Source organism: Chaetodon auriga, chromosome 1 (assembly GCF_051107435.1).
Source record: "Chaetodon auriga isolate fChaAug3 chromosome 1, fChaAug3.hap1, whole genome shotgun sequence".
Lineage (NCBI taxonomy): Eukaryota > Metazoa > Chordata > Actinopteri > Chaetodontiformes > Chaetodontidae > Chaetodon > Chaetodon auriga.
The window spans coordinates 5,813,615-5,834,066 of record NC_135074.1 but is presented as its reverse complement, the minus strand read 5'-3'; the positions used below and the strand labels follow the sequence as shown (position 1 = coordinate 5,834,066).

The 20,452-nt window shown below is 39.2% G+C and overlaps 1 protein-coding gene across 1 annotated transcript in view; it reads left to right on the top strand.

The window, feature by feature from the left end:
• LOC143323213 (neural-cadherin) overlaps positions 1-20,452 on the top strand; it is a 305,557-nt gene that overhangs the window by 102,213 nt on the left and 182,892 nt on the right. The window contains exons 6-7 of the mRNA XM_076734978.1: positions 2,913-3,162; positions 17,572-17,714. Of these exons, the coding sequence (XP_076591093.1) occupies positions 2,913-3,162; positions 17,572-17,714 (393 nt within the window). The remainder of the gene's footprint in view (positions 1-2,912; positions 3,163-17,571; positions 17,715-20,452) is intronic.

The following is a 20,452-nucleotide window of genomic DNA, read 5'->3' as shown; positions in this document are numbered from 1 at the left end:
TTCAATTAATCTAATATATTCCAAATTAAATTGGACTCATACTGAACTAAAACAAATGATGTGAATAAACACTGACACAGTTTATAAACCTTCTCTTCGACTCAGATATTTTGTTTTGTTGACATTTTGTAAGAATTATTTATTTGAGTTTCCCTGAGGCTTTATGGCAATACAGAACACAGTTTTGTTGAAGTAAACAGTGACATTGTGTTTATGTGTGTATATATTTATTCATGTGTGTGGTTGTTTGCGTTTATTTTGTGTGTGTGTGTGTGTGTGTGGGTACATGAGCCAACTGCAGTGTAAGGTGAATTGGAGAATTGAGAGTTTGATGGTGAAATGACTTGTTAGCGGAAAATATGCTTATTCAAATCCCTGGTGGTCTTTTCAGTTTTAGCAAGGCAATCAATTTGTGGCCGAGCGAATGCTGGCTCCATGGATTCCCAATGTGTGATGCAGAAACAGAAATGTTGTAAAATAACAGTCTTCTCAAGGCATGCCATGCAATTAACACTTACTCCCCCGTTATATGATTGAACGTTTAAGTCAACGGGGGCATTACTTCCTTTTCAGCCTTCACTTTTGTCACACAACATGAGAGATGCATAGATATCTTGTGCTCATGTTGAGTTCATTTGCTGAAATACAAGGGGGAAAAAAAGAGAACAAAACTTGGCTCTAATTTTAATAAGAGAGCAGATTGTACTTTCTCACTTGATGAAGCTACTATTTTCTCTGACACCATGACTTAAATCAGACTGCTTTATTGGCACAAAAAGTAAGTTTATTGCAAGTAATTACTGATGGGTTTCTTTAGAAAAAGGAGATGACAAGTGGGACACAAAGGAAATGATGAAAACTAGAACATAGTGATGTAGTATCATCTGAAGCTCTATTCACATGGGGCTGGAATTACCAGGGGACCTCATATGTTTAGAAATTACCCCCACACAACTGTGTTTCATGCAGTGCATCTGTGAAGGATAAACAAAGTATGTATTTTACTCAAATTTACTGACATTATCTCATGATACAATGCCAAGACTGCCTAACATCTTCACAATCCCAGTGTCTGTTCTTCAGCAGCCTCATTACAAATACAGTAGAGTTGTTTTGCCCAATTTCTGCATGTGTTACAAGCATAAATACATATTATCAGCTCATTTAGATCAAATAAGCTAACAGATGCTGATCTCTCAGCACAGCTGTTGACTGCTGTTCAACACATTATGAGTAGCGATCAAATTTCCTACCTGTTCAGTTGTCTGACATCATAAAACAGATCACATGACCTCTGTGTTTGGTGATTATAGGAGGCAATTTCTTGTCGAATTTTCACTTCACAAATTAAATTATACATCATAGACCTCAGAAATTATCACAAATTGCTGTACACTCACTGGCCACTGTATTGGGTACACCTTTTCAATTGCTTGTAAACACAAATAACTAATCAGCCAATCACATGGCAGCAACTCAATGCATTTAGGCATGCAAACGTGGTCAAGACAACTTGCTAAAGTTCAAACTGAGCATCAAAATGGGGAAGAAAAGGGATTTAAGTGACTTTGAATGTGGCATGGTTGTTGGTACCAGACGGGCTGGTATGAGTATTTCAGAAACTGCTGATCTACTGGGATTTTCATGCACAACATCTCTATGGTTTATAGAGAATGGGTCGAAAAAGAGAAAATATCCAGTGAGCAGCAGTTGTGTGGACGAAAATGCCTTGTTGATGTCAGAGGTCAGAGGAGAATGGGCAGACTAGTTCAAGATGATTTAAAGGCAACAACAACTCACATAACCACTTGTTACAACCAAAGTATGCAGAATACCATTTCTGAACGCACAACCTTGAAGCAGATGGGCTACAGCAGCAGAAGACCACACCAGGGTGCCAGTCCTGTCAGCTAAGAACAGAAAACTGAGGCTACAATTCACACAGGCTCACCAAAATTGGACAATAGAAGTTTGGAAAAACGTTGCCTGGTCTGATGAGTCTCAATTTCAGCTGCGACTTTCAGATGGTACAGTCAGAATTTGGAGTAAACAACATGAAAGCATGGATCCATCCTGCCTTGTATCAACGGTTCAGGGTGGTGGTGCTGGTGTAATGGTGTAGGGGATATGGAGATTCACATCATGGATGTGCAGCCGACAAATCTGCAGCAACTGCGTGATGCTATCCTGTCGATATGGACCAAAATCTCTGAGGAATGTTTCCAGCAGCTTGTTGAAAGTATGCCATGAAGTATCAAGGCAGTTCTGAAGGCAAAAGGGGGTCCAGCTCGGTACTAGCAAGGTGTACCTAATAAAGTGGCCATTGAGAGTGTATCTCAATGGCCACTTTATTAGGTACATATATACATACATACAATAATTTGTGTAATAATGCTGTTTGTCAATGCTACCTGTTGAAATGTTGTTGAAACAACTGCTTATATGTACAGTAGATAAAATAGAACTTTCAGCCAATTATAGACCAGTTTTAAAAAGATGCTAACCCTAACCCAACTTTGCAAAAACAAAGTCGTTCTCTCCGTAATTAATATACATGAAATAATGGATTGCTAGATTATATGACTGATAATGCCAACATAGTTTGACTTAAATTCTACGTCACATTTTTGGCCTCCATCTTGGACAAAAATGATAACCTTAATCTTTTTTCTCTCACAGTTCTTTGAAAATGAACAGCACCCTTGCTCATGTAGGCTACATTCATTAACTGATGACCATCAATCTAAACATGCTTTGAGGGTTCATGTAACTGCATGCAATTTGACACATCACATAAATCAGTCATTGTATTAGTCTGTACTACACAGGGAGAGGGGAAGGTTGGGGTATATGGGGCTCTGGTTTATTTTTGTTTAGTCCCTCTAATTTATATTCTCTGTTCTCATCTTTAGTGTCAGCCAATGATTGTGACTCAGAGGAGAATGCAGAACTGACCTACTACACTCTGAGTCCAGACTTCACCATCTCTCCTCATGGGACCATTTTCCCTGCAGGGCCTCTGGACTATGAGAGGCCCAACCACCTGTACGAGTTTGTAGTGATGGCAATTGACAGGGGGGAGGTCCCTCGCACTGGCACAACTACAGTGCGGATTCGAATGGCCAACGTCAATGATGAAGCACCTGAGTTCTCCCAACATGTGTAAGTAAGACTCAGGCTTCTAAACTGTTGATTCTCACACAGTTGTTCAGTGTATACAAGATAAAACACGATGGAACGGTGGTTTTGATGGGATACAGTGAAATCTGTGGGTTAGGGCGGCAATGTTGCATACTCATAATCTGGGTCAGCCTCTCTGGGTTAATTTCTTTGGTGTGCCAGGATGATGCAACTAATCTCCATACATCTGCATAATGTACTATTCACACTTTTGAGCCCCTGCGTACAATTGTGTTTTCAGATGTAGCCCTGTAAAATGGGCACACATATTAATTGATTTTGAAAATAATCATTAAATGCAGCCCTCGTTCAAATCCAGCCACTGTCTGGAAAGGTATAGGAGAAAATGTTCTTCTCTCCTTACTTTGATGTGTTACTCTACACCTTTGATTTCCTCTGTCTTTATTGTGCAGTGATGCACTTTAAAAATGGGACTCTACACTTTACAGGATAGTTCATGTATGGTGAAAATAGAACAAGCACAAACAAAATGAACTGACGACTAAAGACTTTTGGACCTGACCCACCCGAGTGGTGTTTGAAATGAACTGCATATCAATTTATGAGTGAAGCATGAAAAACACAGACAACCAAAGCTATTTGAAAGACTAGGGAGACTGAGAGAGTGTGCGTGTGTCCTGTCTTGTCAGGTCAGCTACTTACAGCTGCTTCCCAATTCAACATCGCAGCTGCCGTTACCCACAATTCCAGTGATTTTTTTCCCCCCAGTGCTTCTGTGTTGCCTGCATCTTTTAATTGGTTGATTTTCTGGCAGAGAGCTGGGCAGATTGGTGAGGCAGGGTCAATCAGCCGTGCCCACCAGCACCCTCAGGAGGCCCTGAGCCCGTACTCTGAGTGTGTGTGTGTGTATGTTTTTGCCAGTGTATGCGTGTGTGTATTCAGTAATTGAGAAGGACCAAGCAAAGTGGGGCGTTGGTATGGACAGAGTGATGTAGTTATAAAATGCATTCATGCATCATGCATCTGATATGCATGCGCTTATGTTGTTTATAGCAGGAGGGGATTAGTGTGGGTGTGTGTTGGGTTGGCATTGATTTACTGTCAGTGAGACCAGAATAATCACTCAGTTTTTCTTCTGTAGCCCTCAACTCTCTACAACAGCCACAAAAACAGTATTGGACAAACTATGACGAATCACACACATGGACGAGGAGTCATGTTTCCATCACGTCTGGTGACATTACAGAGACTTACATTCATTTCCTAGAGACTTACCCTAACCATAACCATAACCACTACTTGCCTAACACTAACTCTTACCCTAACCTTAACCCAAGTCTTCACCCTAAAATTTAGTGTTTTACATTGTTGGGACTTGTGTTTTGTCCCCATAAGGAAGGAGTCCCCACAATGTGGCTGCGTAAACACAATTATGTCCTCACAACATCAGTAATACATGGCCACACATGCACAAACACACACACATATTCACGCACAGAGGTCCAGAGTCATCCATGCAGGCACATGTGCATGCTTGCACAAATGCATTCATGAGCACACACATGAGGGCAGTAATAAGCAAACACATTTGTTGTATCTTTGAGGAAACATATACAGCAGGGACAGTTTCAGATGATAGCATTCATGAAGATAAAATTTATTGCTTTACCTGTAGATATGCTGTTTGCTTGGTTGTCTGTGTGAGCGTGCGTGTTTGGCACTGTATTCTTTACGTTGTGGGGACATAAATCTGTTCACACAGTCCCATTGGGAGGACTCGCCTTGCTTGTGGGGACAAAATGCAGGTCCCCATGATGTAAATCATTAAATTTTAGGGTGAAGGCTTGGGTTAAGGTTTATGGTAAGTTTAGGTTTAGGGTGAGGTTAGGGTCATGGATATGGTTAGCATGTGTCTTTGTGTAAGCATATGTGCGTGTGTCGGTTGCTAGATCACCCTGAATGTAGGCTGCAAGTCTAAAAATGATCATGCATAGAGTAAACCTGATGTTGGAACCATTGCTGCTTTCCTTTTGAAAGTGGCCATGATTTTAATGTGTGTTATTTAGTGCACTAGAGAGAGAAAGGAGGATGTTTAATTAATTTTTTTTTTTTTTTTTTTTTTTTCATATTTCCAAGTGTTCTACACTCTTACTTCAATCCAAGATCTACCTCTTGCCCGGGTCTCACTTGCTGATTAATGACAGAATAGCTGTCCTTTACCTATATGCTGTCACGTTGCCATTAGGATCCTATTTCTGTCCCTACCATCACTGCCAGCCTGCACTAATCTTACATGTGTCTCCATGCACCTTACATGTCTGTGTTTTTCTCTGTATTTTGATTTGAAAATTTTACACCAATAATTCATAATCAATCTAAAATGCTAATTGTCCATGTACATTTGAACTTACACACAGACTGATATAACAGGTAGAAGTGATGTGAGCTGTGTGTTTGAGACAGACAGACATAGACAGGACAGAAAGAAGTTGGGCTGCTGTTGCTACACTGTCAGGCTTCCCTGCTCAGGAGTGTACAATATGCAGTTTTACAATGATAACAGGCAGATTTACCACTTGAATTTCATTCATTCATGCATCTTCTATACCTGACTATCCCTTCGGGGTTGCGGGGGGGCTGGAGCCTATCCCAGCTGTCAACGGGCGAGAGGCGGGGTACACCCTGAACCGGTCGCCAGTCGATTGCTGCCACTTGAAATTAGTAATCATTAATAAAAAACAAGAACAAAAAACAAAAAAATGAGTACTTGATTTAGATAAAAGCAGACTTCTAATTTTTTATGTCATTGACCATCAGTTTGCCTGCTGAAATGATAACTGTCAGTGGAAGATGTTAGTAGCTGCTGCTAGGTTAATTGACTTAAACTCCCTGAGTTGGTTGGAAACACTGTCTTCACCTGACTCATATGCTCACCAGAACCCAACAAAAAGGCTCTTAGATATTTACTTGATGACAGCAAGCAAGAAGTTATGACAACTCAAGCTATGATTGGACAGGTGTTCCTGGGGGGAGGAGCTTAGCTGCTGATCGTTCCAGTTTGTGAATGTCATTTGTTATTGTAGATGGCAATATGAATGTCTAAGGGAGAGTTATGGGAGTTGGTGAGGGAGATGAAAAAAGCGTGTGTGGTGATTGATGTTTTTTCTTAGTATGCAATGACTCCAATGACCACAGTCACTGATACGTTCCTGTTTTCTCTTTTTTAATGTCTTTGTATCTTTTCCATGATATAATTAGATGGCACCAGACAGAGCCATCAATATAACTCCTGCTCAGCCATCACCTGTTATTGTTCTGGGAGACGTTTTCCTCCAAATCAGATTTCTTGTATATAAACCTTTATTTTTCATTCTCTGTTTTTTGATTCCCTGTGTTAAGATAATAATAAAAAATGACACAGTCTCCATCGAGCGGATGAAGAATAATGTTCCCGCTCAGTTAAGGTCATGTTGACTTCAAACATTTACTGCAGGTTACCAACAATAGAGGGTTCCCACTCAGTTCATCAAGGATACACGTTAGTTACAAGTGTTTGGACAAAAGCAATAAAAATTCTATGCTTTTTTTCTGTTAAAATTGGGAAAGTAGCTCTTAACATAGTAACCCATCCTCACTATGTAAAGCCTCTTGATGCCTAGTATGTTCTGCCAATTTATTCTATCGTATTATACACTTATTATACAAAATATTTTTTGTATGTTTTGAAAAATCTCTTTCGGCGAAGGCCTATGGGAATCATCTGAGAAAGACAGTGTCTTTTCACACTTATCCCTTATGTGGTGTTCGGGTCAAATTGACCCGTTTCAAATTTTTACAAAAAGAAAAATGATACAAAGATACAACATTTCGACCTGAAACTCCATGGCCTTGGCTTATTTTATGTGAGGAACATGTGAAAGAAAAAACATACCTGTAGACATGGTAATTCTAATCAATTGGGATATCCCGATCAAAACAGCGACACGACGTATGGAGAGCATCATGATGCAATGCGTGTCATTTCAGCTTAACGTAGTGTAACTTTTCGCTCACCCTCTGGTATATCTCACTATCCCGGTACTTTCTACCGTCTACAAAAGACATGATATTCATGTCTTTCACCACACTTACGAGGTGACTTATCTCCTCCTCGAGACCCCTTGCGAATAGAACATGCGCAGAACACAAATTAATGTTCCGTTCGATGGGGATATTCCGATAGGCGTATACAAGACCAGATATTCGGGTTAGAAAAGGAGTAACCCAGGGGTCATATTTGGGTTTTTAAAAACCTGAATATGAGCATATTCCGATGAAAATCAATTGAGAATATAAGTTTAAAATAAAAAACATCAATGAAAACATTGTTTCATTTCATTTTTTCATAGACAAGCATAAATACCACCCAAGGCTTTATTATAGTGGACTTTATCACAAAAAAACGAATGACACTTCCACTGTTAAATGTTATCTAGCAGAGATTAATTGAAAACATTTATCATGTATGTTATCTATATTACTTGGAATTGAGATAAAGACAATATATGTTGGAGTTTTTTTATGTTAATTTTTATTTTTGTATTTCTTTTAAAACCAACAATAATGTCCCGGGTCAATTTGACCCGAACAGTACCAAAGGGTCCAAAAAGTGAACATAACACAAGGGTTATAGCACTTGGACTTGGTGACCCTTGTACATGTTAATCTTGAAGATCTTCCAGCACTAAGATTTGTCCTGGAAAGCTCTCAGAACTTTAAGAGAGAAAACAGTCAAGTGTATTAACAGGTTAATTTTGGAAGACTTCATTTATCAGTCTCCCTATAAAAACATAGATGGCAGTATCCCAATTTTGATCGTCTTTTTGGTGTATTTGGATTATCTCTTTGCACATGCAACCATTATCTTCTAGTTTTCACACACCTGAATGAAGCCTTATCCTGGATACTCCTTTAGCAACTGGGATACTTTGGCATTCAAACACCTTGGCCAGGTTTCTGATCACTGTCTGCCAGGTGTGCAGGTGTGTTTTCAAGTTAGATGATGTGGCAGTCACAAAAATACCTGATGGTAAACTATGTAGTTATCATCTACATGCTAAAATTAAAAAAAGTCTGTCACTGATAATACATACACTTTATAGTGCAGTTCTCTTCTGTCAGGGGAGACGCAAAATCCAATAGAGTAAAAAAGGCAACAGAGTCCAAGCAGACACAAGTGGATTCATTCTCAGTCATTCCACAAAGAACAAAGTGGCTATATGTTGAAAAGCGAAACATATGCCTGCATATCTAACTCACCCACAAGATGGCATATAGAAACTGTCAGAGCTCTCACGTATTACTTTCTATTATAAACACTGCTGCTTCAGGGCATCCATTGCAGCCACGTCTGCTATAGTTATCACTGCTGCTCACCATCAGCCCCACATCCAACCAAAGGCTCTGAGTGGGGACTGTTTTGTTATTACTGCCAGTTCTCCAAGTAGATTTTCAGAGGAAGACCACTAACTCTGTCCACCAATACAATTACACACATAAATAATACATAGAATGTGAGTTGTAATTCAACAAGTGGAAAACAAATGGAAACATTCTGTTGTTAGTTCTGATTAATAGGGAATCAGCCAGGAGGCATTCCAGCAGATAAATAACACAATCAGTGAGCAGCAGTTGGATGGATCAGGGCCCTCTTTGAGAAAGTGGGTTTAGTGAAGACTCAGAGCCAAGCCCTATTTGCACAGAACTAGTATTACCAGGGGACCTCTGGTAATTAAAAATAATTGTGAAGGTTGTCAGTGATCTTAATCCCATGCAAATCTGCCATGTCTGTAATTTGTAAAGTCAAAATTCTACCCCCAAATTCTACCATATTTCCCAAGCCAACACAGAGGTTGTAATAATATTAGTCCCATGCGTAGGCATCTCTGTGGTTTTGGGGTTGTTGTTTTTTTTGGTTTTTTTCGGTTTGTTTTTTTTCTCTGCACCTTTTTTCTGCGTCTCTCCTAATGAAGACTTATGGAGGCTGCCTTAGCAGTTCTAACAGAATTTTTGGTGCAACTTCAGGAGGCTTATTGTCGTTGAGGAAGCAGATGTTGTGCAGAGTCTTGACATCATATCCGGGTGATGAAAACAGTAAATTTGAGTTGCTTATCCCATGCAAATGCACCACATGAAACACAGAGGAACTTCTAAATTACATGACGCCCCCTGGAAATATTACTCCCGTGTGAATATGTCAGCTGAAGGAAACTCTCTTGCTCTTTGGCTGAAAGTGTTAGACATGGCAAGTACTTTGCTTGAAGAGCCAATTGATACTGATGCAGTAATACTCAGCAGAAATTGCCATCGGGAGAGGGTGACCAGACCCCACATGGATGTGTTCTCATTCTCTAGTGGTTGTCTGTTTTTACGTTACCATTTTTCTGCACAACAATTGCAGGACTGTGGCTTGATCAACAGTCATTGTTTGGAAAGGCCAGATGATGCAAATCTCAAAGCTTCATAAATACTTTGACTTTGAGATGCCATGGCCTCCTAAGCAGCGAAATGAAGTCTTGGATGACCAAGAAAACTTTGTTAGAGAGCTGTTTGTAAGATTCCTAAAAAGGCAAGTAAAACCCCTTGTTTGACTGCAAAAGACATTTATGAAGATTTAGCAGACTCTTAAGTTGTGTAGCACTGTTCTACTGTGCAGCCAGTCTGGCACGAATATGACCTTCATGGAAGAGCCATCATAAGAAAACCTTTCCTGCGTCCTCACCACAAAATTCAGAGTCAGACATTTGCAAATGAACACTTGAATAAGCCTGATGCATTTTAGAAACCAATCCTGTGGACTCTCTAACTGTCAAGCACGGGGGTGGATCCATCATGCATTATGCTTGTGTGTAGTCAGTGGCACAGGGAACATTTCACTATCAGAGGGAAGAATGAATTCAATTACATACCAGCAAATTCTGTAATCAAACATCACACCCTCTGTAAAATGCTGCTGATGCAAAGAGGATGGCTTCTACAAGAGGATAATGATTCTAACACACCTCAAAATCCACAATGGTCTACCTCAAGAGGATCAAGCTGAAGGTCTTGGAGTGGCCCTCACAGTCTTTAGAGCTTAGAAACATAATCCAAAATCTACTGATAGACCTCAAAAGACTAGCGTGTGCAACACAGCCCAACAGTCTCACAGAATTAGATGCCTGTTGATTGGAAAAATGGGTGAAATCCCCCAAATAAAAAACTAAAAGACTCTTAGCAAGACACAAAAAGTCTTTACAAAGTGTGATAGTTGCTGTGTTACAAAGTACCGACCATGCAAGGCGACCAAATTTTTGCTTCAGGTCTGTTTCCAGACAAGAAGTAATGTTGCTTGAAATATGAAGAAATACATCATCTTTAACTTAATGCCATTTGGAAATCAGGTCATCTTTGTACTCGCTTAGCTATTGACCAGGGGTGATCAAACTTTTGCATGCCACTGCATAGTAAATGGCCATTTTTGGAGAAGGCCTGTAAAACATATATAAAATATCCATTTTCTGGGCTATTGTTACCAACTTCTATTGAACTTTGACTAATGTAAGACTCCATACTGTGTTTCAGTTGTGTTTTCCAGCTAATAAGGCCCAGATATAGGCTTCTGCAGGCATCTGTTTGCAAAAAAATATTTGTACAAAATAAAAACCTTCTTCTTCGGTGTGTTCAAACTTCTATTACTTAATGCCAACAGCACTTACAGTGATTCTGACTGCTTGGTATAAATTTGAGTATGTACTCTAAATACTTTCAGGATATTTTGCAGAAGTGGGAAGGTGCTTAAAGTATATCAAATGTTGATTTTAGCCACTGAATGTTGTTTAAGTAGGCAGTTAAACACCATTTTAATGACTTTACAACTGTTTGAACCACTGACCTATGGTTTCGTATTTGTACTTCAGCTGCTGCCAAGTACGTTTTGGGTCTCCTGTATAAAAATGTTGAATAAGTGGAACACTCCAGATAAAACTTTTATTTCTTTCAATTTATGCTTAGGCATTGGCAATTATTTGCCACATCAGCTTACACTTTTTGCTGCTCCCACTGTATTGCTTTTTTTTCTTAAATGCATGCTTGTATACTGCATACAAATTTCTTGCTATTTGTAACTGCACCGGGGTGAAGCAGGATAATTGTGCCCATTTGTCTCCTGTTGCCATGATAAACCATGTTAATTACATTCCATTGACGAGAGCTCATGCACATGCTTTACTAATGTTAACTCATATTTGATTGAACTAATTGTCACCTCTTCTGAAACCACAAACTCTTGATTTTGACAACTTAGAGTTAGTCAACTTGAGTTCAGGTTGAAACTCAGAGTTGGTTGAACCCGCTCTCTGAAACAGGTCCCAGTTGGCAGATGTGACGCAGAAATATTGAACATACACACACACACACACACACACACACACACACACACACACAGACACACACAAAGACATACCATTACCTCTTCTCCTTACCCCATTCTCCATCTATGCCTTATCTGGATAAACTGAATTAACTAAATAGTTAAATTCAGTAATTAATTTTCCCGACTGACATCGAGCATCGGCCAAGGGACACATCTGTTTTTTCTCCCCAGATGAACAGAATGAAAACAAAGTAAAACAAAAAGCAAAACAAAAAGGTTAAAAACTAATTAGTGTGTGGTGGTGTATGTCTAAAGTGGTTTTCAATTGATTGCAGCATTGATCTGGCCAAATTAGAGTTGTGGAAGAGCCCAAACAGGATTGCAAAAGGTCTCACTCACTCTCTCAGACATTCACATAGGCAGTCTATCATGCAATAGGCAACTACGAGCATCTACTTGAAAGCATTGGAGAGGTATCTGTTGATGTAAGTGGCGAGTAGGATAAACCTTAAAATACTTTCTGAAAAATTTGACATGGCACTGCAACATTATCTCCTTGGTGTGTACTTCCCACTTGGTTTAATATTCTAATTTTAATGGACAGCAGTGTACATACAGGTCTGCTTTTATGGTATGCAGGACACAGGGTGAGTGCCTCTGTCTTCTTTGCCATGTCATTATCAGGCTCAGCATTGGTAGGCTGCTATGATTATCTCGGTCACATTTCTTGCTTACTTACTATTACATACAATTTTTTTGGTTTAAGACTTGCACTCGTGTTCGCAAATGTGAAGTCAGCGCTCATGAAGGCACTTACAATCTGCATGATTTTGGGGGCCACATGGACTCTCAGGGTCAAGAGCTGATAACAAAATGTATGTTGCATGGATCGCTTTGGTATCACTGATGTGGAAAAGCTTGGTTATAACAGTGCTGCTGTTCTCTCACTGAAGCTAATTATGTGGAAGAAAGATGGATGAATTACCACAAGGTAGGACTGGAGCTAACAGTTGTTTCTGACAATAAAATCTCACCATGAGGTCCGTTCAGCAGCTGTTCTGGAGCTTTTTGATCATCGTACCTGTTTGAGCAGAAAGTTTGCCAATTTGCCATTTTCTGAGGAAGTGATGTGTGATCTGATCGGAAAGCTCTAAAACAACTAATAAACAGACCTTGTGGGAAGAAAATTTTGTGGATCTGCAAGCTCAAGCTCAATTCCAGTCACAAACATGTCCAGCAATTTCTAGTATCAGTTAATAATAATAATAATTAGTTAAAGTTTATCAGTTTTTCTTTTAATTCATTCAATAGTCCTTACAATATCAGGAAAAAAAAATGCTTATCATAATTTCCCAGATCCCCATATATTGTCCTCAGATCGCTTGTTTTCTCCAAACAACAGTTCAAAAGTCAAAGATATTCAATTTACAATATGAAAATAAAGAGAAAAGCAGCAAATACTCACATCATTTGCTTGATACATTACTTAGATGAGCAATCACTTATCAAAATGTTTATGTGTTCAAGGTATGAAAAGTTGATATGCCTTGCAGACCAGTACACGCAACATCAGCTGTTGTTGCTATTCCAGACTGCTTGTAATCATAAGCCTAATCGTAAGCCAGCTCCATTTGAATCTAGAATGATGACTTTGTCTGCATCTGCAATGCAGAAGTAGAGTTAATTTGGGGATCCAGACAAAAGAAGCTTAGTAGCCTTTGTGAAAGGGTCATGCAGAAAGTCAACTGCACAGACAGCATGTGCAATTTTACCATCAAGCTGCAGGCCGGAATGCACTAGGAGGCCTTAGTTCTTTCTGGCTTTCAGGTGAGATAAATACAAGCAATTATCTAATGATCTTTCAAATGGCTTCCTTAGACCACAAGTGGAAGCTGTTTGATCAATATGCCCTATGTACCCTTAGAGAAACTACATAATAAAGAAACACGGCACAGCATCTCCCCTTGCCTGACTTGTGTATTGATCTGCAGGGGAGTACGCAGCTTGCAGAGCGTGAGCTGAAATTACTCAACACTCCACAAACAGAGCAAACGAGTGGCACATCACTGATCTTCCCAGGCAGAACTAGTCCAACAGTTGTTGAGGCAGAAAGATGGCAGTGACAGAACATGATCACAGTGTTCAACTCGTAATGAGAGTACATTCTTCTCAGAGAAAAATGAATAGACCTCGTCACTAGGACGGAGTGACGGACAGATATACATTCATATCAGGCTGTCAATTACTAGATTTGCATCTTGAATATACAAACATACTGTATGTGGGCAGCCAACGAGTCATTGATAAACAACAGCACAAAGAGTGCATCTTTTATTCTCAGCTTTAAGCTCAATATGGGAAAAAGCTCACACATGCACAGACAGTGGGGGTTGGTCTGTCTGTTCAGTCTGGCAGTCTAAGGGTTTTGAGTGAAAGATGGCTACATTGATGTGCTTAAATGGTCACTTGGAAGGCCAAATAAGATTTCCCTCTTACCCTCAGTGAAAGCCTGTTTCTCATTGCATACATTTTTTCCAGCAATGATGATGTCCTATTGGAAACTGTTGACAATATGTGGTTGTCCTGAGTAACCACTTCATTTTTATAAGGACACTTTGATGTGAAGTATTTTAATTGCCATTTTATTTTTTGTGATTCAATGAATTCAGTTCACTGGCCTGGTATTTTGGAGAAGAAAAAAAAAATAGAAAAAAAAAAGCCCTCAGCAACAAAGACCAAATTATCTCCATGGCTAGATATGGGAGAGGGTTAGCAGAGAAGTATTTTGGTGATTTGGTAAACAGAATTTGTAGTATGGAAGTTATGACCATGGGCTGTAAATCATCAAGGAAATTGCCAAACAAAGTTTAAAATGAATTGTAGCTTCAAGTAAACTTGAAAATAAGAAAAATGATTAAACTTACAGTAAAAGAACTAAAAGCAAGTCAAGAGAGAAACTGCCTGTGGGCTGAGATTATTGCTCATGCTTTAGTAGAAACCAACTCGTTTCTAGATTTTTACATGACAGGATGAAAATAATGATGATGGCCGTGTCGAACCCAGAGCCCAACCATCAAAAAATAAAAGCAAAAGGCCCAAAAAAGTCTTCAGAAACTTTAATTTTTACTTGCCTTGCCTCATAGACACCATCCACCATTGATCACTGTTAGTGTCAATGTATAAGAAGCGTTAATTACGATGTTTTCAAGATTTGTAAGCAGTATTGTGTTAATTAAAATGTCTTAATCCTAAGGCCAATATCCTAATACTGCTTCATGTTTGACTAATGACCCAGAGAGGCTTGCATGTTGAATTATGCGATGATATCTGCTATTCCCACAGGGGCAGCTGAAATGTGTCCCAAGACAGCAGAGTGTGACTCTCATGTCAACAAGGTAGAAAGGTCAGCCTTTCAGAAAAGTTTTTGTTTTCAAGCACATCAGTGGATCAGAGACATACAGTGTGTGTAAGGCTAAAAGAGAGTTCAAAGCTGAAGTTCAAAGTGCTACTCAGAGACAAAACTGAAGGGGAATTTCAGAGCAAGAAGCTGAGCTCAGTTTGCTGTGTGGGGGCTGAAAAGAAATGCATGTCAAGGCAAGTAGTAATGGATGAGTTATATGTACCAAAATAAAAACATCAAATACAGACATGTGTTAATGTGTCATACTCAAAACATCTTGTTTGCAAGATTGTGTGAACACACTGTCATTGACCCTCTAGTTCAGTGTTTCCCAACCTTTTTGAGCCACGGCACATATTTTACATTAGAAAAATCACAAGGCACACCACCAAACAAAAATGTCACAAAAAGTATATTTATTATTTATTTATTTATTTATTTATTATTATGAAAATGTAGTCTCAATTTACTTAATTTACTTACTCAGTGTGAAACCTGGGCCTGTTTAGTTGAACACAAAGCTGTTATTCTTGCAGGAATTGAAGAAAGACACACAGGAAGATTTTGGAAATTGGATAAAAAAAAATGGAAATTGGATAATCTTCACGGCACACCTGATGATTTCTCACGGCACACTTGTGTGCCGCGGCACAGTGGTTGGGAAACACTGCTCTAGTTTGTCGTTTCTGTTTGTAGAAGATGAGTTTACTGCTGCTTCTATTGTACATTGCTCAGGAGAGCATCACTTAAGTGCTTAAAAGCTTTGAAGAGAACTGTAAAAATCATTGCTGCCTAAGCTACTGCTAAGGTTTCACTCTTAGCGCTGTTCCTTGTCCTCTGATTTAGAAGCCAGCTATTGACAGATACAAAAATTTGATTAGGGTCCAGCCATTCTGAATGTCCAGCACAACCAAGACAATGAGTGCTGTGTTAAGAACCACTCCTGCCTGCTGTGTCTTGTTTTACTGCAGGAATATCACAGTTTTCCATAATGGTAGCTGTGGGATGTCAGGTGTCTGTGATGGTGGTTTCCAAAATTGTATCTAGAAGTAAATTTTTGAGTTTACTTTGTATTCTGCCCTGTTTTGACTTGGCTGGTTTGTATTTTGCCAACCGTTCAGGGACAGATTAGCACCCGGGGCTCATGGAGAAAGCAATTAATTTACTGGTGTAACAGGAAACTGAACCGAATGATACCTCTCACATTAAACACGTGACATTTAACATGCACTACATATGTGTCTGGTGCATTTAGTTTGTTCACAATGTTGAAACCAGTTCCTAATGAGCCAGTTTCACAGCTGACAACCATTTATCTCATGAGAAAGTCACAGATTCGCCTCTTGAGGCTGCAGTTGTAAACTTTTGATAAAATTGTCTTTGGGCATAATAAAATAAAAAAATAAAATAAAAAAAAAACATTTATTTTATTTAATTATTTTCATTTTTTGGATAAAACAAAAGGGCACAATGCCTGAATAAAGCAAGGAAGGAAAAGAGCTTTCCGGTGTGACCAGTGAACACACACCAAGAAGTGGGTCATGACATGGAAGCTAAAGTGTAGTACAGTTTAATCAGTTCAACATTGATTTGCAATGACTGGGTCACATGGCATGGAAGCTTGTGAAAAACAGCAATTATATAGTCTGGGCAATAACTTAAGAAAAATAAATGAATCAGACATTAGCAGTCAAAACAGGTGTGCTACATGACACAAATTTAATGCCATGCCATAATTTTCACTAATGGCCAATTCAGCACGAAGGTGTTGCCACTAACATTGTTTTGTGTCATCCGAACAGTCATTTATTGTCGGTCCCTAAGTGAAACTCTGATGTTAAGAGCGAGGGCTCGGAGGTGAGCTAACTGTTCTCTTACTGCCAACACTGGCTAGTCAGATAAGAAGGTGCTGCTGGAATCCAGAGTGAGTAACTTCAGCACGGCGAATTTCTGCTTTCTAAAAATCTGTCGCGCAGCAGCGCTCAGAAAGTAGGCTGCTGAGGTTTGATATATTTATAAGTGAATCAATTTACAATGGTGTTGTTTTTTTGTGAATGTTTGACCCATGCATCCACCCTGCCTTCCTACATTTGCAGACTTTCTTGCTCTTTATTCTATATCACTTTCTCTGAGCGTCTAATATTGCCGTGGAGGGTTTTACAGTGGAATTAGTTGAAAGCCCTTTGCATCTCATCGAAGCACTAATGGGTACCTTGTGCATCTATATGAGATGCCGAGGTGTGCTCTGGTATTTGATGCTCTGGGAATGAGACCAGGCTCAATAAGTCAGCCCTGTTAATATTTGTTTTCCCTTGTTGAATTTGAAATTCAAAGATTCACTGAATAACATATTGCACTCATGAGGTTATAATGTAGAGTAAGAGAAAAGCACTGGTGCATTTGGTTGGTCTATAAATGGATTTACTTATGTTTCATATCAATCAATATGTGGGTACTGCAGCGTGTTTCCATTGGAGCATCTTCGTTCTACTGCTGGTCAAACATGAATTACATGGAATTAATTTGAATTATTGTATGTTGATGTATCTCATGTTCACAGGCGCGTGTGAGGTCTCGTGCTCTCCTGCAGTGAAGTGTAGGTCCAGTGTTGATTGTGTGTCTTTGTGTGTTTTATCAGATATCGGACGTTTGTCTCAGAGGATGCTGGCCCCAACACGCTTGTTGCCACAGTGCTGGCGAAGGACCCTGATGGGGATGGGATCACATATAAGATCACAACAGGAAACGAGGAGGGCAACTTCGTCATTGACAGCCAAAAAGGTTGGATTTTTGAATAATCTGTCCTGTTCTCTTGCTCTTCTTACCTGCATATTAGCTCTCAGATCACCATCAGTGATTTTTAGTTACATATGTTAATTTGCATTTGCAACACAAGCATAACACAACAGACAATGTGCATACCATACACAGACATACAAATTAGAATTCTAAAGAACCTCCTCACTCAACTCATTTATTCCATGTTTAAAATCAAGAGAAAATAAAACATAAATAAAAAAAATAAAGTGATAAAAGAAAGGGGGAATAGATTAGAATGATTAAAAAAAAATGAATGAAACTGGCTCACCCTCTCTTCCCTCATCCATACACACACACACACACACACCGACTGGCTTGTGTAGCAAGCACATCATTTCTGAATGCATCTAATACATTTTATTCACGTACATCCTGTTAATTACTGGAGCTTATCTGTATTTTTGTCCTTTTCTTGTTGTTGTTTCTCTCTCTTGCCTTGTCAGGTCTCATATGTGTTGTCCTGTTAATCACTTGCTTGCACTATTAATAATCACCCCCCCCAAAAAAAACAAGCAAGAAATAGTAGTGCTTCATTAATTATTTTTAACTTGCCTGTTCAAATTTTTGGAGAGAAGTCTTAGAACGTTAGGCTGCTCAGGGGCCGTTATTATTTTGCTATTCACTTCTGTAGATTTGGCACCAACCCTGAAATATCCACAAAGATTGTTTTTTTTTTTCCCCCTGCAGTTATTTTCACCGTGCTTCGCTGTCTGCCCTCCTGCTATATTTACAAACACTGTATAAATGTAAAGCTCTGCAGTTTGTCAAGTGTACCTCAGAGGGTTTTGACAGGATGCTTCACATGGTGCATATAGTTTAGTTTCACGTCCTTCGAGGCGTCCATTATCCAGAGGGTGAGGACGCTTCACCAGGCGTCCACTTTCTGCGAGGAGCTTTGTCGAGGATATTTCAATCGTGACAGGTGATGTCATGGAGACGTTTGAGTAATCAGTGAAAGTGTGAGGAGCGTTTTTACCATGTCTTTGTAACAAAATATCATCTGAGCTTTCTCGTCACACATCTCAACTTCCTCTGAGGCAAGAGCAGCAGTGCCAGAAGCAATGTGAAATAGGAGACTCCGTTAATGACGCATTGTGTGTGTGTGTGTGTGTGTGTGTGTGTGTGTCTGTGTGTGTGTGTGTGTGTGTGTGTGTGCGGTAAGTGGGGGGATGGTGGCAATTTCATAGTGGTTCAACCCTTTTGTAAATTGCAACCCTCTGAATCTGCATATCATATTATAGGGTAATGTGATGACTTTTACAAATTCAATTACTCAAAACTTCAAGGCACAATTTCCTCTGTTCACCAGCAATGACATTCACTGTCAGCTGATAGTGGCGGTCATTTTATCGAGCGAGGAGAAGACTTGTAGCTCGTAATTCGATTCCATCAGCTATCAGATGATGAGCACAAGCTTGCTTTGCCATTTGTATTGTTTGGCTCTGATTTGCATTTCGTCACATTGACCAAATTCCTGCCCATCATTGCTCATTAAAGGTCAACTTTGCATTCTCATGCCTGCTTTGTCTTAAAGTTAAATGTAAAGGCGAAGTCTGGATGGAGGACATCTACTGATTTACCTGCCATATTTGTATTTGTAACTCTATGTGCATGCTGATCTGCAAATGGATGTATTGACTTTGCAGGTTGATCAATTTAGCCAATTACCTGTAAATCCTTTGGATCAATTTAATTGGTGTTTATCAATGGGTCAAAACATCCTGTTGTATCTTCACTGCAGATTAATCTATTGATTTTTTTTTTTTTTTTTCAGTTCAGTTGATAAATGGTTTATTAACTAAACCAGTCATCAACTATTGTACTGATGACCTGTTTAGTCCAAAATGTAATGGAGAGCAAAGAAGGTGCAGTTCAAGGTAATTACCTCACAATAGCCAATAGATTTATGTGTTAATCGCTCATTTTTTTTGCAAAGTAATACAGTTTCCTTATAGCCTTGTCGCAGAGGTAGTGTGCCTTTAGGTGTGGGTGATACGGTAAAACTCTTCTTTCATGTTGTGTGATATTTTATATCATGGTAACAGCATAAATAACAATATGCTAAACATTATGACAACTCAATTAAGGAATGGTTTAAGAAAACCATACCTTATCATAGTTCAGCACATTTAATTATTTTCTTCTCTTATTTAGGACTTCCATACAACAGAATATGAGTCGACTAACTTTCTTTCAAAATGGAGGCTTTAAGGTTCCAAATGAGAACAACAGAGGTGTGACCTTGTGAGGCAGCTGGATTGCTACATTCTGCTGCCCACCCTGACTATATAGCAGAGATACCAAAGCTGTTTTCTTATATGAACTCCAGACCATATCTGCGGAATATGGCCCAGGCATTGTTCAGTTGTAGCACATGTGTCCATGTCAAACGCGTTGTCTAGAACATTTGATTCAATATTTCGTAGTGAATCAAATGCACTTCTCTGCAGGTGAAAATGATACCCAACAAAACACTGAATGGAATCTGTACAACACTCTGTTCAACATGCACCTTCACTTGCATTCTGCTGCACTGGACACTTTTACTGTTAATTCTGTTTGCACTGGACATTTGGACATTTTATCTATCTATCTATCTATCTATCTATCACAGTTAATTAGAACTGTGGTGGTAATTTCACTCATTTCAGTATTTGCTGATTTGCCCTGTTGATGTATAATATTCTGGACTGGTGGTT